Source organism: Mucor velutinosus, assembly GCF_035048745.1.
Source record: "Mucor velutinosus strain NIH1002 chromosome Unknown tig00001564, whole genome shotgun sequence".
Lineage (NCBI taxonomy): Eukaryota > Fungi > Mucoromycota > Mucoromycetes > Mucorales > Mucoraceae > Mucor > Mucor velutinosus.
This window is the reverse complement of record NW_027041906.1, coordinates 1,187,342-1,208,596: the sequence shown is the minus strand read 5'-3', so window position 1 is coordinate 1,208,596 and position 21,255 is coordinate 1,187,342. Positions and strand designations below refer to the sequence as shown.

Genomic DNA, 21,255 nt, shown 5'->3' with positions numbered 1-21,255 from the left:
CAATAGGAAATCAACTAGTTATACCCTTTCGTTGTTTCAATCCCTGAGCCAATCAGATTGCGTAAAAACTCCGCTGACCTAAAAAAAATTTTGCGAGGGTTTCCCCCTGTTTTGATGTGAGGCAAAATTTTAAGCGCCGCTATATATAGCAATATAGCCGCTGCTATCATCAAACTTCCCCCAAGTGCTAGAGCATGCCTTACTTACACCACCTAGCTTTAGATTCTGGCGTTGAGGCTCTCAATCATCACTAAAGTAAGTAGTGATAACCAAGTGGAGACAGCCTATCTACCTCCTAGCCTCGGATAGAGTCTTGTTGAGCTTCAGGGATAGGCACATCCACACAACGTAAAAAAAAAGGTATGCTTCAAAGGAACATAAAAATAATAAAGGAAAGAATAAAAAAACATACTACTATAGGAGTATAGTAGTACATGGGCAAAAAATGGATACTCACACAAAGTGATTCAAAGAAAAGTATAACAAGTATAACAAGTACAACACCAGAGATGCTCAAAAGAGCTCGTTGCTGCAACAAAATTGCATACATGAGCAAAGTGCATGGTAATAGTCGAATGTAAAGTAACGCAAACACACAAAACTGCAAAAGCAATGGTGGTATAAGTTTGCACTGCAACATAATGACTAACGTTGTCTCATGTGAAGCCACAGAGGCAACGTAACCAGCGAAAGAAGAAGAAAGCGCAACAAAGTAAATATCATGATAAAATGCATTATCACGAGAAAGGAAGCAATAATACAAACGTTCAAAGAAGTTTTATATCATTCCGACCAGAAGAAAGAAGATACTTACCACTTAACACCACCACAGATAGACCAGAGGATACGCAATCACCGGATATAGGCCAGAGAAAAAGCATGCACCAGACACAGTACACCAGAGAAGACCATATTAGCAACAGCAGCAGCAACACCAGCACCATGGAAAAACCAGAGAACAAATGACACCAGAGACCAGACAAAGACCAAACAACAAGCAACGCCAGCAGAGACCAGACAAAGGCCAAGAAGCAGACAGCAGAGACAGCAGAAAAGGAATGGCAGCAGCACCCACGTCAAACAGGCAAAAATATTATCAGAACCTAACAAACAAATTCAGTTAGTACTGATTATTCCACGTCTTCCAGTGCTCGTCTATTGAATGGTACCTACTATATCCCTCTTCAAAGAAGCAGTGTCAAGTTCTTTTAGCAATGCAAGGCAGTGTGATCAGAAGTTGGAGTGTTATTATCATTCGAACTGTGGAATACATCCACTATGATCTGCATTCCGACAGTTCATCCAGTTACCAGATTTAGATATAAACTGTATGTACACTGGATTAGATGTACGATATCGATTTATACTATGATCATGAGAAGATATGGACTTCAGATACGCTAGTACTATAAGATTCATACTATATAAGATATAGGCTATAGATGGCACCACGGACATGGATGGCACTATAGACTTATACTTGTATTCCGACATTGACTACGGATGTTTACCATATCTGGATAGGCACCAAGATTAATGCAATATGAGCTTGTTGCTTCAGATGTGCACTTCATGATCCACGCTATAAGACACATGCTTATATCCGTGATACTAGCTACAGATACTTTATGTACTACAGACTTGTACTATATATGAGACATGCTATAGACATGCATACGATATGCTATAGACATGCCATATATCCAGATACATGCTAAAGATGTATGCTTAGCGATATACACTCAGATATGTACTATTAATATAGACTAAGAAGACTGTACCTATCGGATACATGCTACTAGATCGATATTAATTATCCTTATGGAAAGGATAGATCAGGGTACTTCGGATGAGAGTCTAATTATTCATCCAGACAGAGCTAAATCATGATTAGCTTGCTGGAGTTGTCTTTTAGCATGATTAGACATTAGTTGATCTGAGTTGACTTATTTGTCAATCTAATTAATAGAACTTTTATCCATTGTTATAGTATATAAGAAGGATCATCTACCTGGCCAGTAGAGAGACTTCAGTTTTACTTTACACCTGTCAGTTTGATAATAAAATATACCTTTATCAAGTTGACATTACTGTTTTTTTTTATTCTTTTTTTTCCGTGAATTTTAGTCTATCAAGCCTCAAATTCCACACGAACGGTTTCCAAACCAACATGGTTTGATACTAAACGCGTTTTGCAAAAGGAAAAAAAAAACGGGGATATGGAAAAATGAGAGGGCGCCCTATCCGACGTCACGGCTAGTAAATTTGGCCTCAGTCTTCTGCCACAGCAGCTGTCGCTGCGGCACTCAAATTTGGATTTGTGCAGTTGTCATTTTTGTGTTCAAATTTGACTTGATCTGACATCCTTTAAACGTTTTTGTTAAATTTGACTATGGAAATTTTCATTGTTATACTTTACTTTCTATTGCGTTTATAAAGAGTCATTAAAGGCACATCGAATGATGCTGATTACATTTAGTCTTTAGACTGAAAATAATGAGCAATTTTCAAAAATATGAAAACAGGTTTTCTGTGAATATGTCAAAATTTAGCATATACAAGCCTCATAGAAAGGGTTTCCACTGTTGCATTCCATCTTTACAATCAATTTGATATGACATGTATCATAAGAAAAGTCTTCATTCTTGAGGTGAAAAACGCGATCGTTTGATTTTCAAGAATTTTCCCTTGCTAATACACATGAAAAATATGCGAATTTTCATGGATTTGCAATGACCCAAAGAAGTTTGAGATAAAGCATCAGGAAGTAAAGCGTGGCCAAAAGGAGGCGTGTGGTACTATTCCAAGCCCTCAAAACGCTTTGTGGCATGAGTTATTCGTGCTTGAAAATGACTAGATTTGAACAGAATTCGACCTAAAACGAAGGGGGTAGTCGGTTGCATTGCCAGAAGAGTAAGTCAATTACGCTTGCGGAATACATCCACTATGATCTGCATTCCGACAGTTCATCCAGTTACCAGATTTAGATATAAACTACATGTACACTGGGTTAGATGTACGATACCGATTTATACTATAAGGTGTGAACTTCAGATACGCTAGTACTATAAGATTCATACTATATAAGATATAGGCTATAGATGGCACCACGGACATGGGTGACGCTATAGACTTATACTTGTATTCCGACATTGACTACGGATGTTTATCATATCTGGATAAGCACCAAGATTAATGCAATATGAGCTTGTTGCTTCAGATGTGCACTTTATGATCCACGCTATAAGACATATGCTTATATCCGTGATGCTAGCTACAGATACTTTATGTACTACAGACTTGTATTATATATGAAACATGCTATAGACATGCCATATATCCAGATACATGTTAAAGATGTATGCTCAGCGATATACACTTAGATATGTACTATTGATATAGACTAAGGAGACTGTACCGATCGGATACATGCTACTAGATCAATATTAATTATCCTTATAGAAAGAATAGATTAGAATACTTCGGATGAGAGTCTAATTATTCATCCAGGCAAAAGCTAAATCATGATTAGCTTGCTGGAGTTGTCTTTTAGCATGATTAGACATTAGTTGATCTGGGTTGACTTATTTGTCAATCTAATTAATAGAACTTTTATCCATTGTTATAGTATATAAGAAGGATCATCTACCTGGCCAGTAGAGATACTTCAGTTTACTTGACGCCTGTCAGTTTGATAATAAAACATACCTTTATCAAGTTGACTCTATTGTTTTTTTATTCTTTTTTTCCGTGTGATGTGTCATTTCTAAACCGGATCTCCAAATGCGTAGGAGCAATTAGTTAAAGCACAGATCACATCAGATCATAAACTTTGACATGAAACAGGATTCAGTTACGATCCGAATAATGGCATGTTCAGGATAATAGATTGGATCTATTATCCTATCACCCAAATCAACCCATCTAATACCTTATCCTCACATCAAATCCCTCAATTCGAATAGTATATAAACCCTCTTATTTCCAATGTAATAAACGATATTCTTTACCTGATTAATTTCATACTCTTTTTATAAATAATTTATTTCTGATAAATCACCGTGAATTTTAGTCTATAAAGCCTCAAATTCCACACCACCATCAGCTTATCAGCTTAGGTGTCCTTTCTTTTCCTTGAGTCACGAAGGAGCGGCTCTTTGCTGTAATGCATGCTGAAGATTTGGCCATTATCAATTGTAGAAAGTTGCTTTCTTTTAACTGCTAAATTAGTAGTGATTTATTGGTCTGATGTGTCAGAATTAAACTTATACGTATTATGTGTGATAAACCAATTGCTATTTTTCTTCCTTTCTCTTCCTACCGCAATATTTTGTTTCTTTATGTACAAAGCAACAATTTTGAATAAGATTCGGTCTGTGAAAGAACAAAGGCGCTTAGAAGAAGGTATAGATATTGCAAAAATTATTGCATAACGTTTCTATTAAACAGTTTTCAAGGAGCTGGCTCTGCTAATAGTACAAGTGTATGCAAAGACTGCAAAGAAACTGGTCATTTTTCAAAGGCTTATTTCAAATGTAAATTTTATAAACAAATCAATGCCGATGATGGTAAGTATACATGTTTTGAAAGAGTACTATACCCTTATACCCTGTTTGTTTCTGATGTTATTATATCAAAGTTGGGACGTTCAGCAAAAAACGCAAACAGAGTGACAGTATGAAAGCCAACAAAAGACATGCAAAGAAGCTTAGAGCTTCTTCTAGCAATGAGGGCAGTCAAGCTATACGCAAGAAATGCTACAAGATTGGCCATAAATGAGCAAGATTACCAAAATGTGAAGTTCATATCGTCTCCAAGCAAGCCACACTCAAAGAAAATCTTGGCCAGGGATATCAAGCTTTCACCAGAAAGCTGCCTCTCGACAATTGTGTCCATCAACAATATATAAATCGCCTGAAGCCAGCAATCATTTCTGTTAGCAGAGATATACGGGAGATAGTATTCCGTGCCAAGCTCTTTGTAAACTATTACATTACACTTCGCTCCCAACAACAGCAAAGCAATGATATCCCTCACTGTATCTTTACTCAACAATTTTGGTATTCCGTCTGTCAAATAGTGAATGCAAAAAGGGTTATAAGCAGTACAAACATACCATCAGATATACTAGTAGTCTGGAATAGATTTAGATCTACTCATAGGACTATTGTTTATGAAAAAAAGATTGAAGGAGGGGCCTCCCAATGTATAGCCGAGGTGTGCACTGAGATAGCTACTAGCTACCAGAACAATATAGCAGAGAATTTTGAGGCACATCTTCTGAAATATCTATATTACCAGCTGCAAAACATTTTCAAGGTAAAGCAAAAATGTAAAGCACTCTTCTTAAAATATATAACTCGCATATATATATATATATATATATGACATATAGCAAATGGATCCTAACACTGTGAAAAAGATTGCCAAAGACTATTCCTACCAATACGTGTGCCAAGGAGATCCAATATGGGCCAACAATTTGACTTTACCCTCGGGCTTCTTTGAAAATGCTATAAAAAACCGTGTAGACCAAGAATATGAGTTGATAAGAGCTCTCATCGATCAAAGGGTGACCCTGATTACTCTATCCTCTGCCCCGGAAAAGGTGTACAAATGTCTCGAGCACATCTTGAATCAATATGAAGGAGAACACGAGCTTCACCATGCCTTTGATGTTCGGCGGCTTCCTATACCAAGATTATTCAGTATCTTACCAAAACCTTCAGTGCACTGGAGATCTTTGGCTATCAGTGCGAACGCGTTGTCTGTCTTTGTCAAGAATCAATTGCCTAGAGGCTATGCCAATCAACTTTAATTGTTTTACAAAGTATTCAATTTCAAATTACTAGGCTATAGCAGGTAAATACAATATCTCGAAATCTAAAACCAAGGAAAGACACCAACTTGACTTTAACCATAGTATTGAAGAACTGATGCCTAATGGAGAGAATGACGTACTGTTTGGCAATATCGTCAGGTCTGATGGCTTCTGAGTTGATTTTCTCTTTTACAAAAGAACTTCTGGTACAACGGACGAAATATCAATAGTAAATCACGACTTGGGTATAAAGGACTTTACTATAGAAGAGGTCACCCAAATGTATAGACCAAGTTTCCTTGACCCTGGCAGAAAAGCAGTGTTTACTGCAGCTATTGGACTTGATCCTGATGTACATCAAGTGAGACGGTGCACAACAAAAGAGTACTACCATTTGACAGGCTCCACAGTGCATGCAAAGAAGTTTCAACAAGAAAAGGACACTACCGGAACCACCGCAATTGAGTCTGCTATACCTTCAGCGAAAACTGCGAGAAATACTCAATTTTTACGATAGGTAGATTACATACTTCCAAACATGGACACGTTGTTCATCTTTTATGGCTTCAGTACTGCTAAACATCGGTTTAACTTATACCAAGGAAAACAAAGAGCTCCTGACATGATGGTCAACATGTTGTTAAACGGTGGTGCTAAATGCAATAAGAAGAAGCGTTTTAAAAACAAGAACAAAAAACAAAAACGACATAACAAGAAAACGAAGCGGTTGCACAAGAACAAAAATAAGAAAGGAAAGAATACGCAACAACAGTACAGAAAGTAAGTTCATTAATTCAGCTTCATGTGTTCGTATAAATCTACCCATTTTATGCAATTTACTAGGCGAAATAAGTGGAGACCTTTAAAATATCAAGAAGACAAACCCAAAGTTCCACTTGTTGTATTTGGGAACGGAATGTTCGGAAAGGATCTGGTAAAACTGAAAGGCTTACGCTGTGGTGTTGCTGGGATCATGTGGAGATGTCTCAAGAAACGAGAAGCTGCTGGTGATCTTCTAGTTATAACTATTGACCTCCCAAATTTGCAATACATGCAAAAGTCGGACACTGAAAGGCCATTCAAATGTCAAAGGTCAAAGTGTACTTGTCTGTACAACATGTAATACACTTTGGCAAAGAGATGTAAACGCTGCAAAAAACATGATGCCCATTTCTCTTTCTGTCTGGATCGACAATGCAATACCCGAAATCTTCAGAAGAAACAACCGACAAACGCTATATTCTCCTATTGCCGTAATAAACACGGTTTCCCTCTTTGGGATTTAGATTATTACAGGTAAAAAAAAAAAAAGTCTGAATGATCATCTCCATTAGTCTCAAAACTGACTCTTTTCTGTCTCGACTTCATTTTCCTCTTTGTCTAACATACTGTCCAAAAATTAGTTTTGATTCGTCCAGAAAGAAACCAACATGGTCTGAATTTGAAGTGTAAAAGCTGTAAACTACCTATTGCATATGGCATTTCCCTTTCTTATGAACGATGCTTTATAGCATCTTACACACTAACTTGAAAATAATTGGTCTTGCAGTATTAGCAGTTTGAGCTCTTATTACATTCATGCATAATTTATGTTATCATCATCACATGAACTGATGTGAACTCTTTGGTGTGAGGAAAAGCAGTGCAGTTTTTCATTTTGAATTACAAAAAAAGGTCAAGATTTTACAAGAAAGAAGGCAATAACGTATTTCCTAAAGCATTTGTTTATTCTTATAGTCCTACGAAATAAGAGCGACCACCAACGTTATGAATGGGCAAAGTTGTCATTTCCTCTCCATTTCTGCCTTGCACAGTAACAGTCCATTCATACCAAACCTTTTTAGCATCTGTCAAGCGCCAGAATTGAAGTGATACAGTGGAATCCTTGGGTACTTGCACAGGTGTGCGAATGGGGAAATAGATGGGGAACCAACTAAACATACCAGGTGAATGTGTCTTAGGTCGGATAGAGATCATGACATCTTTATAAAGAACGCTCTCAAAGTAACCGGCAATACCGTTCATAACCATATCGTGTTTCACTGTGAATTCGACATGATTGTATCGGACGTTGTGTAGATTGTTCATGGGGTCTCCATCTGCAGGAATGTCGCCTTGCGTATTGGGATGTTCAAATGACCAGAGTGCTTTCGGTGGTGCTAATTCGCAAACTTGTTGGAACATGACAACATAGGGAGTTTCGTAATGCTCTAAATCTTTGTAAGCTGCCACGTTGTTGTTGAGTCTTGTCGAGGCCAATGGTGAGGCGAATGCTGTGTAGTTTGCGGGAATGGAGATACCGCCTTCTTTGATGAATTTTTGGGCTCCATCCAGACATTCAGGTGAAAGCTCATTATCGCCAAAAGAACCCAAGAGCTCACTCACCAAAATATCGCACTATACCATCATCTTAGTCACTCCCTAAAATAATAGAATCCTCTGTCTTACCTTGGTAGGAGGAGTCCATTTTCTCATGTCAGCAAAAACCAAGGTCACCTTATCACCCCATACATCAGCTTTGGCGTTTTGTAGTCTATTGGAATGGTTAGCACCCACCTACATGCTGTACTAGTGCTGATTACTTACGTTACATAGGCATTGTGGTTCTTTTCTAGTGCGTAAACATGAATTTTGCGTTCGGATTTTTCAGCAGCGCGAAGACAGCAGTTCACTAATGGACCTCTACCAGCACCCACCACCATGATGGTTGTAACATAATCAGAGTCATACTCCACACGGTCCAACAAAGCCTTGTAAACTGCCTTTTCGTATTGCTGGTACTTGATAGGATCTTTTTCAAACACTTCATAGGTTTGATTCTCCAAGTTGTCCATCAACGGTTGCAAGGGTGCCTGAAGAAAGTCTTGGTATCCTGAAGCAAACTGATCTACATCTTTCAATGGTGGCAAGCGGCGATTCAAGTAGCCGATGTATTCGCTGTATGATTGAGGTGTGGCCTTTTTGTGGATTTGTGTAGGAGGGAGTGTAACAATCATGTCAGGCTTCATCTTGTCCATCAAATTTTGGATAAACTTTTGGTGAGGCTTCGACAAGACTGGATATCCCTTGGCATTCTCCACAAAGATTTCAGCAGGTACAATCACAGCCTTAATGGGTTCGGCTAGCCACATGTCGAGCAACTGCTTATCTGAAGGTAGTTCGGAGGTGATCTCGAGTGCTACGTGAATCTTGGTATTGTATTCCGTCAATGTTCTGAATCTATTCCACTGCTTCCAGCTAAGGTTTTCTTGAACATTTTTTTTATCAGTCAATGGCACTCTGACAAGAAATTGTGTATACGACATGGACTTGACAGCGCTGTTGATGACTCGAGCTGTGTTGAACAGAGAACCGGTAGGTAACGCAGGGAAAATGAGACCTGATAAACTAATGTGGCAGGCCCAGTCCATCTCTTGTTTCAATGCTAATTCAGAGCACATTCTTACTTCAGGCTCGCTGGAGTCAAGTTGTATCCAGTCGGCCAACAATCCGACAGCTCTACCAGACCATTCTAAATGATGCCTGTGTGAGCTAGACTACAATTTCTCGGTTACATTTACAGTATTACCAGCAGATCGAATCACCAAATCCTTGCGATCAAATACAGGTCTGTCTTTCCAGTTTCTCTGCTCTTGTTCACTGATTGACTTGTCTTCATTCAATACGCGTCGCAAGGTGGGATGAGAAATGGGTGTCACGACGAAATCATGGCCGGCTTCATCTGCTTGGACGATGAAATTGCCGAGATCGTCATAGCAGTCAGTGGTCAGCAAGCCAACGCTGCACATACGAGATTGATCAATGGTATCGTTCATGCTGATAGAATGTGTTGGGTTCAAGCAATAGAATAGAAAAAAAAAAAAAAAAAAAAAAAGAACAATCAAATGTCAAAAGAAAAAATTTCAGCACCTTGAGCAACATCAGATCCAATGTGACCATTCCACATGGCCAGTAACTGTGCCTTCAAGTCGGCCAGATTGGAGCATAGCTTGTATCCTCTGAAGGTTACAAAACGACGACCACTCACTCTATGGTTTACAAGCTTGCATTTGATGCTGTTGCAATTCAATAGAGCACGACGAGCAGTATTTGCTACAATCACTTGGTTCAAGACGACGCATGTCAAGAACTGTGCAATGCTCATCAGAACCGATACACCTTTCGAGTTGGGTCATAACGCAATGGTCATTTCTGGCTACACTTGCACTAGATCAAGCTATATGACGGCATACTCTTGTTGCATTTATTACGGAATATATCATACACTGGATTTGTAGATTACTTTTCTGAAAGTACTATTATGCTTGAGCCCTGTTTTTTTTGCACTTACAGGACATGTAATCCTCTGGTAAAACAAAACCAACTTGTCATTTAGGATGTTCCTGGTATGTATGTTGTATTTGCGTCATGACACATTAAAGGATACAGTCAAACGATGTCTGCATAATGTATTCAAGTATTAATATTCTTCTCTGTTGCAATTTGGAATCCACGCGATGCGATCAGAACATGTTGGTTTTGATACAGCTGATACGAGGTAGCTTATAAACACAAATGTCATGGAGATGGTTACTAGAATAGCAAACAAGATGATTCTCTGACGTTGGTGTCGCATCGTTTGGTGGTGCTGTCGTACAACTGTGGAGCGATCTGCCTCTCTTTCATGAGCTCCTTGTCTGCTCGATGCAACAGATGCTATTGCATGATAGTTGCGCTCTCGATCTGCATTGGATAGTGTTGATATGTGTGGCATGTAGCTATGGTAACTGCGGAAAAGGCAAGAGGAAAGAGAAGGGCAAAGCAAGGCGTAAAAAAAAAATAGCAGTGTATTTGTTTTCATCTCGTGTGCCTGATAAATGGCATTATTCTTGTTCCCACATGTTGTTCTGGGCTTCAACACACGCTTCTTGTTTGTTTGTATGAATGCATCGAGTGTCAGTGATTTATCCAAAAGAACACACTGTCATTAGCTGGAAAGAGCAGATTCATGCATAGAAAAAGGACAGAACCTGCCTTTGCCCAAAATGGAAGTGGAAAGCGGCTGCAATCATGGCATTCATGATGGATACCAGGGATCACTGGCTCGTCTTGAGACATGTTCATGCCGGAACAACGTCCATTGCTTACCAAACCAGACGATTGATGAGATCCCTGAAATATAGCATGACATATTGATCATTTACGCTCAGTTAAACTGGTGATGCATCGCCCTTTTGTTCGAATAAAGTTGAGACAATGCCAATTATTGAATGCTTTGATGAATCTGAGACACATTCTCATTCTTCATCATTCGCCCAACTGGCTGCAGTGTCTACCATTCTGACCCACAGCAAGAAAGCAGCAGATCCAGCAGGCTATCAATTGAGCAGACGCAGTCTATCTGTGCCGTCTCATTTGACGTTTGAATGGTGTTACAAAAAGACTGAAAGCGTCTGCCCACACATAGCAAATGTGTTTATGAGAATGAAACATTGGTTTCACTTGATTTGATATAATGATGTTGAGAAAGATAAACCCGCTAGAATTCAACATGAAAATTTCTTCTTTTTTCTTCTCCTTCTTCTTCTTCTCGCTTTCCATATATATAAAAAAAAAAAGAGCATGAACAGACGAGGATCATTAGCAATATCAGCCCTACTGAATGAAGACACAATTGATCCGCTAAGGAATGACGGCCACATGCCAAGTGCATCACTGTCACCTATCCAAAGCGGCTCGACATCCCCCACATCTTCGCAGCTTCCAGAACATCAAGACACAGCATCAACCCAATCACAACTGTCCAAAGCCAAGCGAAAAAGAATCTCACCAGCACAGTACACTCGATTGATGGAAATATTTGATCAAACAGATACCCCAAGTTCAGAGATCAGAGAGAATCTAGCCATTGAATTGAACATGACAAAGAGAGAAGTACAGGTATTTGCAGCAAACCATGCGCCGGAAGAGAAAAAAAAAAATTCACACAGTAAACGACAGGTTTGGTTTCAAAACAGAAGAGCCAAAATGAATCGCTCAAAGAACATGCATAACAAACGACAGAGACATGCTTCATTGATACCTTATACAAGCAATTTCTACCATTCAAAGCCAAGAAGAGCTTCCGCTTATCCCGTTATGGAAAACAACAATGTCTATGACCCATCATTACCACCACGCCATCCACAGCATTTTGCACCACCGCCACCACAATTACCATCGCATCGTCCACAACACATGTATCTTCAGCAGCCACCACCACAGCAGCAGCAGCAGTCTATGAGCTACCCACCCAATTACAACAGCAGACTGTATCCAATTGCCCCTATGCCCATGTCAGCAAGCCATCCCCCTATGGCGATTCAAGAGGAAGGCAATACACACCCATTGCAATCAAAACGCTATAGCCCCTATCAACAACGCAAACCATCAGCCATTGATTTATTAGCTTCTGCAGCGGAGTACGTCCGAACTGATTGCAAAGAAGTGAGCTACTCCAAGACTTAATGCAATGGCATTGTTCAAGGGTTGGGATTCATGTCCTCTGTTTGGTATTTACACCATTTATACTGCATGAATCTATGATATACTGTATACATACGCTTTGAAATGTTGCGCATTCTCATGTAAATTTTCTGTACATTACGACAATAAATACTCGATCCATCTTTTAGCTTCTGACGAGTTGTTGGTTAGTGCAGCTGCCATTCAAGTGGTACATTTGCTCTTTCATGCTTTGCCATGAATGTTCTTGAAGCAGACATGCTGCACTTGAGGAATATAGAGAATACAAATGCCACTCTGTTCCATTGAGATTCAGAATAACTCTGCCAGCATACAGGAAATTAGCACAATGGGCATTTGCAATTGAAACTTGCTACGCTGCTTAAAATGCTGTCTGTCAATGTGAAATCATCGGGTCAATGGCTCGAAGAGGCACATTTCTGATATGCCCCCACCTTCAAAAGTAGGTGCACTATCCAATCCTCAATGCAATCAATGCTGCATGGACAAGGCCACAAGTGACACCAAGTAACATCTATCTCCAGGATGTGCCTTCAAGATCCATACGCTACACACTTGATAGCGTTTCAAACTGATGAGCCAATCATGACAGGATACAATTCCAGCTTGTAAGACCCTTTTTTCAGTCTCTAAAAACTCTTTTTTTTTTTTTTTTTTTTTTTTTCTCTCTCTCTCTCTGTCTACTTTTCTTTCTTTCTTTTTCTCTCTCTCACAACTGCGCCAAAAGATTTGCTTCTTGTATCATAAAAGAGAATCTTGAAACACTAGAGAAAAATTAGTCATTCATCATGGACGAAGACCAAGGTAAAACAGAGACAAACCCCAAAGAAAATCTCAACATGCTAAAATGAGCGAAACTACAGAAATATGTCGAGTCTGTAGAAGCGAATCTACACCTGATCATCCTCTCTATCACCCTTGCAAATGCTCTGGTAGTATTCGTTTTGTGCACGAAGATTGGTATGTATAATGGCACCTGGATACATATGCTGCTGGCTAGGTTTTTTCTTACTCATCCACGCTGTATTAGTTTAATTGAATGGTTATCGCACAGTAGAAAAAAGTAAGGAGCGATTCGAAAGATACACAAAAGAGGAGTAGTATGTTTGTATATACTAACTGACATATTAGGTACTGTGAGCTTTGCGAGCATCCATACACATTCTCACCCATATACAGAGATGACATGCCTGAAAAAGTGCCTTTTTTTGTGCTTGTAACTCAATTGATATATCGCATGGCTTCTCTGCTGAAATCTGCGTTCAGAGGCCTGACTGTGCTAATTGTCTGGTTGATCATATTGCCCAACTTTACATTGTGGACCTGGAGATTCTACTTTTGGAGCGGTGAAAATATTGGATTCAACACACATGTCATGGAGGCAACAACAGCAGCACCAGCGACAACAAATACAACGATGACGGCTGCCAACACCACCTTGGCTGAGCAACAGCAACAAGCTCAGGAGGAGGCTTCCTTTTTTATCATGTCATTAAAGGGCTTTCTGAGTGATTGTTTGGAGGGGCAAATCATCACTGCATTTGTCATTATCATCTTTGTCGCTGCCTACCTGTTTAGAGAGTGGGTTATGCAAAACATGCCTGCTGAACAGCCCAACAACAACATTGTGATTGAGGAAAATCTAGTGAATCAAGTCAATAACAATGTCAATGGTTTGAACAATGACCAAATTGTGGGCGACCAATTTGCCATCGATACCTTACTGAACGCTATGCAAGTGATCAATCCCCCTAACGAAAACAACATTAATCCCGGTGATGATCAAGAACAACGTATGAGACGTCGATTACATCAAATGAGAGTGGACTTGGAGAACGAAATGGCCGAGAGAAATCACACAGACAACCAATCACACGCATGGTCATCTTCACTGAACGATAGAGTTGTTCATGATGATGAAGATCAGTTATTTGGCGGTGTGGATGGTGTGGGTGTTAATGGCAATGAGCAGGCTTCTTCGTCAGCATCAACATCTGCTGCTAATGGACACAAGGAAGCAGGTCGCTATGATTTGCGTAGCAACAGCCATCGCCGTATGAGTCAACAACACCAGCAGCACTCTGAAATTGAAGAAGAGCAAGAAGAAGAGGGCCGGTTCCATCGATTCAATCACCACACTTCGCACTTTGACCCAGATGAAGTGATTGCTGAAGACAGATGGCCATCTATCAACCAGTTTGACGAAGATGAATGGGAGGATGACAACAGTTTGCCTGATTTGGTTGATCGCCCAGGACACGGATTGAACCATGACCAAGCTATCATCGAGGATTTGAGAGAGCGTTTTGGTGGGCCAATGAATGATCCCATTATCAATGCATTTGAACGTGAAATGAGAAACCGTCAACAACAGCAACAACAACAACAACAACAACAACAACAAGAGCCCGTGGATGGTTTAGCCGCTGCTGCTGCTGCTGCTGCTGCTGCTGCTGTGGATGAAGATGAGCCACTGGATGTGGGTGATGATATCAACGGTGTCCTGGAGGCTATTGGCATGAGAGGCAATCCTTGGATGTTGGTGCAAAATTCCGTCCTCATGTCACTCATGATCAGTTTATGTCTTGGTGTCGCTGTCTGGATCCCCTATGTGGTTGGTCGTCTTGTCATCTTGATCCGTCCTATCAGTTTTATTGAAACACCCATCTTTGTGATGCGATTGATAACTGACCCATTGGTGGACTTTGTATTGGATTTGTGTATACCTTTTGTTTGGTCTCATATTGGCGGTGCGGTAACATCGCTCGTTCCTGGGAGCATACAGACCTCGCTTAAAACGGTGCAAGATCAACTGGCTCAGGCCCTGCATGGTAATATCAACAGCACTGCCACTAGCGACACAGTGCTTTCGAAACCCGTACATATCATCAATGCCACGGTCGCCCCTTCCTCCTCTAGCACAGTGACCAAGGCCAGCGGCGCGGACAGCTTAATGTTAAACATGGACTGGGGATTGATTCAGACCAAGGTGGAGACTTATAGCACAATGGCGCTTGCAAGGTGGCATCGATTTGCCACGGGTCAAACCACGTTGGATCGCAGCATGTGCGTCTTTGTTGGCTATTTGGTGCTGATTGGCCTCGGATCATGGTACTTGACCCATGGCAGCCGAAATAGATCCAGCCGTCGTCATGGCGCTGGCCGCAACGCAGCATCAGCAGGTGAAACTATCCAGGATTTGATTCGTCAACAAGGCATCTTCTTGAAGGTTCTCATGTTTATCTTGATTGAACTGATTGTATTCCCCACTGTGTGTGGCTTCTTGCTGGATATGGCTACATTGCCTCTGTTTGTAAATGCCTCATTCGCATCACGTTATGCGTTCCACTGGAAGAGTCCTTATTCATCTTATTTCCTGCACTGGTTCCTGGGCACAGGCGTACTGTTCTATTTCGCCATCTTTATCACAGTGTGTCGTGAAATCATTCGTCCTGGTGTAATGTGGTTTATCAGAGACCCCAACGACCCTCAGTTCCATCCAGTGCAAGAAATGGTGGAGAGACCTTTGCCTAATTTGCTGCACAAAATCAGTCAATCTGCGCTGATCTACTCTGTCATGCTTGTCTTTGGTGTGGGTACAGTGACATACTCGCTGGCTTACACGGGTGTCGTATTTCCATTGCGTCTTCCCTTCAACACGCCGCTATCTACTTTGGCCATTGACCTCCTGATCATCCAGTTCTTGTTACCTCCCTTGATCGCTCTTATCAAGCCCCGTGATTACTCAAAGAAAGCACTTGACCTTTGGTGGCACTTTGCTTGTCGTCAGTTGCGACTGACCTCCTTTATGTTCAATCAGCGTAAACCGGATGAGGAAGGTAGACATGTTAGAAGAACGCTGAAATCATTCCTGTTGATGGAAAAGGCAGACATCCCCACCGATGAGTTTGCTGATGTTGCTATTCAAGACGACAACAGCCCAGTTGTGTTTCAACGTGACGGTATGATGGTCAGAGTGCCCAAGTATGACAGTGTCCCTGTGGATCCCAAGCGTCGCATGCTCGTGCCTGTGGATCCTGTCACTTTAGAGGCTATTGATGAAGAGGAAAGAAGAAGAGGACATCCTGCTGCTGCTGATACAGTCGACGAAGCTCAGTCTACGATTGTTGTCTACATTCCTCCCAATTTCAAGAAAAGAATCATCATCTTTTTGCTCTACATGTGGTTCTCCATCTCTGTATTTGCTTGCTCTGTCACCGTGCTGCCTCTCCTCACAGGCAGAATGCTTTTCAAGTTGTATCTCGCTCCAGGATCCAAGGTGAACGATTTGTACTCGTTTGCCCTTGGTATTTACCTCATGACAGGATGCGCCATTCTTGCTCACTGGGCTAAGGAGTGCTACACTACGACTCAGGTTGCTAGTCAAGAAGAGATGATCAAGTACGCCAAAGAAAAGGCTGGCAAGGTAGAAGCTAGATAAAACCATATCTAACAATCGTGTATACTCATTCATCTATAGGCTCTCAAGTTCTTTTACTTTGCCATCATGTTTGGTATTGTGATGCCTCTTTTATTCGGTATTGCAGTGGATCTTTTCGTATTCATGCCTAGACGTGATTTTAATGCAGATACTGGATTAGTCATCTACATCTCTCAGGTATGTACATCCATATGAAATGCGTGTTGGTATACTAAGACGCTGGCATAGAATTGGTCTTTTGGTGTTGCTTATATGAGCACTATTCATAACCTCATCCATGTGCTTCCCGCCAATATCAGAATTCGCCAACAACTTGATGAGATTATTGGTGGCAACGGTATCATGCTAGCCGATGCATGGATTATCACACGCACAGTGATTGCTCCTGTGATACTCGTTGCACTACTCGCAATCACCATTCCTGGCATCACATCCTGGGCTATACTCCAAATGTTGGGTAAGCGTATATTCCATTGCAGTAACTTCCTCAACCCACGCTAACATCCATTACTATTTAGATCCAAAAGACCCTTCACTTCAAATTACTGTCACAAGATACACCTATCCCACTATATTTGGTGTCTTTTTAGTTGTATTAGCAGCATTTTTAGTCAAGAAACTGATTTCAATCTGGATGGATACTGTGCGAGATGATACCTATTTAATAGGAAGACAATTACATAACATGCAAAATAACCTGCAAGAAGAATCCACTACTACTGCATCCACTATAGACACTGCAGAAGGAGCCCAGTAAGAATAAATTAGATATTTCATGTCATTATTTCTGTACAATATTCAAAGTTGCTTAGCACACAAATATATATAATAAAGCAATAAAAAAAAGGAAAAAAAAAAAGAAAGAGTAAACTCGTGACAACAAGATGAAATTGTACAATGATGCTGATGCTTATATAGAGTAATAATGATGATGATGAGATGAGTGTACCCTACCCGAGTTTTGTAATATATGATCAAATGTTCAACGATTTCAAATTTTAAATGTATTACATTTCAAATGTTCTAATATATATATATATATATATATATATATAAATGTTGTCAACTTGTTCTATACTGGGCTATGCAGCCCTTGCTTTCGGCTTGATAACGACCATTTATATGTAAATTGGTTTATTGTAAAACCATAAATCAATCACTTGAGCTGCATTGTGTTCTATTACAATATTCTTAGCAAAAGTCCTTCTGCTTTAATCACTCAAGTGTAACAACTAGAAGGTCCCCGTGATCCTGAATGTGTATCCTTGAAAACAATAAAACAATAAGGCCCTTTTTGTATATAAGTCCATGTACAATTCGTATTTTCTTTTCCTCTCTTTCTCACTTTTTTTTTTGCTTTCCTTCTTTTGTTTCATTTCTGTACATATATAAATTCATAAAATGAGTGTAGGTCCAGAGTTGAGTGTCATGTATCACCACAACAGCCAGCAATATTACAATTCTTCGCCACTTATTATAGCTCAACATCAGCAGTATCGAATCCAACAGGAACAAAGCCAACAATACCATCAGCCAAGAAGCCCATTTTATGATCAAATGATAAATGACCAGCATAACAAACAACAACAACAACAACAACAACAGCAAAATAAACAGCAACATTCTCTTTCTCCACCTTTATCAGTCGCATCCTCTTCCTCCACATCCTCAGGGTCATTCTACTCTAGCCTCTCATCCTCTCCGCCATATGCTAGCAACGCATTTCAAATTCATGCTAGCACACTCTCCAATGCTATCTCTCAAATGCGTATAAAGAAGAAACTGCCTGCCACACTCAATGCCTCTCAAACGACTCTCTACGCCACGCACCAGCAATCCCAATCTACCAAGACCAGTGCTGCCTCGTGGAACTTTACATGGCTTGTATTTATGAACGAGAAATGGGTTCCATTCGATATACTGAACCAAACGAAGCTTGAGCAAACATTGACAGTCGGAGGAACATTTGTGGACATCAATGATAGCCACTTTCCTGATGTAAAAAGAGTGCGAGTGTTTCCCAAAAGCAATTATCTTAGTTATCTCGGCGTCAAATATCGGTTGTCTCGGATCATGCAACCGGATGCTTATTTAGATCATGTGGGTGTTGCTGAAGCAAGGAAACCTAGCTCTTTGCCAATGCTCCCATCACCATCATCACCAACAGCAGACGAAGGTGGTGATAGCCGTATTCAAAGAGCATGGGAAATGTGATACAAAAAGAGCTCAAATGCACATTCTATTTATTTCTCCACATCACACACATTCGCACATCCACTCAGCACGCACACACACACACACACACACACACACACACACACACACACACACTCATACAGTTGCATACACAGACCTAATACTATACACTACTTTGATATTTGCTCTATTATACTATCCCTCTTTTTCGAATGACATATTATATATACCTCTTCCTCCGCGTTTTTCTTTTTTTTCATTGTTTTTTTTAACATTTAACTATTGCTTTCCTTATACTCTATCGCTTATTCATATAACATGGCCAATAATAATAAAATATTGCATGTTTTATTACCGTTATAAATGCATTGAATCTGAAATGTATCAGTTGCGCACACTATGATCTGTTTCATCCCTTTGTTTTTTCGCATCTTGAGTTTCGTCAAAATTTAATTTGCACAAAAGACCCTTACCTTGCATAGTGTATAGACACATCACACATCACATTTCAAACATATGTATATATACAAACAAAAAAAAAGCTACATTGGAGCTATTTGTATACATTTTGAACGGCATATAACAATGACTATCCACAGAGGTAGCTCTAGATCAATCAACATGCTCGGAAACACCATAAAAAGCTATACATTTTTAAACGTATCGATCATTTGATCATTCTAAGAAATCACTTTTTAATATCATGTTATCTAACAGCCTGACAAGCTCTTTTTTTTATTATTCTTTAAATGAAGCGCAAGAACCTCACAAGACCCGTAATGAATATCATGTGTCATTCTGCAAATGTGAAAATTTAAAGAAAGCATGAATGGTATAATATAAATGTTTCCTTTTTATTCGCTTGTGTATCTACAAAAAGTGATTTCATATGCAACGTAAACAAACGTACAAATTGTACCTAACAGAGTATCTGTATGTAACCATATAGAAACATAACACTCCAAGAATATAAAGTTTCATGTGGTTTGTGGTTTTAATTGGAACTGACAGATGCGTTTTATACGCAACATGTTTGTTGCACACTTCAATTTTGTTGTGTAAAAGCCTACATACATTGCACTAAAAATTATTCTTTTGTAAAAAAAAAAAATCTACAGCTCTCCAACTTGGGGTATACGTCCATCAAGTAAAAAGCACATCTCGGTCATCATTTTTGACATGGGTTTCAAACAAAAAAAAACGCAGATCAGGTACCTTTTTTTACCCCTGATTTTTTTATAAGCGGCGCTTCAATACTTTCCTATAGACACAAGTAGCCATTTTTGATTTGAATGTTTTGCGCGAAATAGAGCTTCTTTGTTGTGAAAATAATCAGTGCATACAAAGCTAGTGAGATTCGCTTCAGACCGTTTGTAAAATCTATTTGAAATAGTAGTATTTGTTGTAAATCGCTTTTGAATTGAAGGTATATACAACGAGATATCGCGGAATCAATAAGCTCTGAGTTTACCTTCAAGTGATGCTCTCTTGACTCAGATATGCTAGTTGAATACGTACCAGTATTTGGGGGATATATTTGCAACACTAATTCTATACAACAACGTTAAATCCCTCGCTCAAACTTCATGTAAAAAGCAATATGGATCTATATCGTTGTTAACCATCTCCATCATCGATATGAATCCTCTGCTTTGGATGATCATTTCGCTTCAATTCGAAAAGGTGTAAATAAATTACATGGAACATGTAGTTGTGCCTCCATGAAATGAACATCTTGCATATTATTCAAGCCCGAAAACTTGTCAAAGCTCCTAGAATTTAATAGGATTTCTAAGGAGCATGCACCTTATGATGTATAGTATTTCTTATAATGTACAAGGGTACATATTATTAAAGGTATATATTTGTGATCTTATCATTCACTCAAAACCACGTTTTTTAATCTAAAATTGAGCTTTAATCGATGTTCATGCAGCTGATTCGTTTTTCTTGGATTGATTATGAGCTTGAATTCAACCTTCATAGCACGGCACACAGAATAGCAAAATTACTTATAGAATGAGTAAGGGAACATAGTAGATAGGATGTCTCATGTATGGTGCGTTTATTGGTATACAAACTTGAAACATCATACTTGGCATTAAAAAGGATATAATTTGTGAGATAAATTTCATTGGATCAGTAGGATCGGGCCACTGATGGTGTATACCTATTTGGATTGAACATACTAAAGACAATAACATTAGAATAAATCTAGTAAGTGTCATTTGATAATCTCAATTAGAAATTGATATCCATAAGATTTAAAGACCTTATCCATGTATTTAAGGCA

At 39.5% G+C, this 21,255-nt stretch overlaps 5 protein-coding genes across 5 annotated transcripts; 4 read left to right on the top strand and 1 right to left on the bottom strand.

Annotated features, from left to right (window-relative positions):
* Positions 1-5,398: 5,398 nt before the first annotated feature.
* On the top strand, positions 5,399-5,818 carry PDK2_2 ([Pyruvate dehydrogenase (acetyl-transferring)] kinase isozyme 2; the record flags this gene model as incomplete). The annotated part of the gene is made up of 1 exon (XM_064829879.1): positions 5,399-5,818. One exon carries the CDS (start codon positions 5,399-5,401, stop codon positions 5,816-5,818), a length of 420 nt encoding a protein of 139 aa, XP_064682381.1.
* A 1,734-nt stretch (positions 5,819-7,552) lies between these two features.
* On the bottom strand, positions 7,553-9,636 carry GPI16 (Subunit of the glycosylphosphatidylinositol transamidase complex-like protein; the record flags this gene model as incomplete). The annotated part of the gene is made up of 4 exons (XM_064829878.1): positions 7,553-8,218; positions 8,270-8,354; positions 8,408-9,332; positions 9,390-9,636. The coding sequence occupies 4 exons, from the start codon at positions 9,634-9,636 to the stop codon at positions 7,553-7,555; spliced, it is 1,923 nt and encodes a 640-aa protein (XP_064682380.1).
* A 1,786-nt stretch (positions 9,637-11,422) lies between these two features.
* ATC70_010666 (uncharacterized protein) lies at positions 11,423-12,307 on the top strand (the record flags this gene model as incomplete). The annotated part of the gene is made up of 1 exon (XM_064829877.1): positions 11,423-12,307. One exon carries the CDS (start codon positions 11,423-11,425, stop codon positions 12,305-12,307), a length of 885 nt encoding a protein of 294 aa, XP_064682379.1.
* An 806-nt stretch (positions 12,308-13,113) lies between these two features.
* On the top strand, positions 13,114-17,523 carry ATC70_010665 (uncharacterized protein; the record flags this gene model as incomplete). Its single annotated transcript, XM_064829876.1, has 7 exons — positions 13,114-13,129; positions 13,189-13,285; positions 13,356-13,388; positions 13,457-16,751; positions 16,806-16,943; positions 16,995-17,223; positions 17,285-17,523. The coding sequence occupies 7 exons, from the start codon at positions 13,114-13,116 to the stop codon at positions 17,521-17,523; spliced, it is 4,047 nt and encodes a 1,348-aa protein (XP_064682378.1).
* A 644-nt stretch (positions 17,524-18,167) lies between these two features.
* ATC70_010664 (uncharacterized protein) lies at positions 18,168-18,980 on the top strand (the record flags this gene model as incomplete). The annotated part of the gene is made up of 1 exon (XM_064829875.1): positions 18,168-18,980. One exon carries the CDS (start codon positions 18,168-18,170, stop codon positions 18,978-18,980), a length of 813 nt encoding a protein of 270 aa, XP_064682377.1.
* Between the last annotated feature and the right edge of the window lie 2,275 nt (positions 18,981-21,255).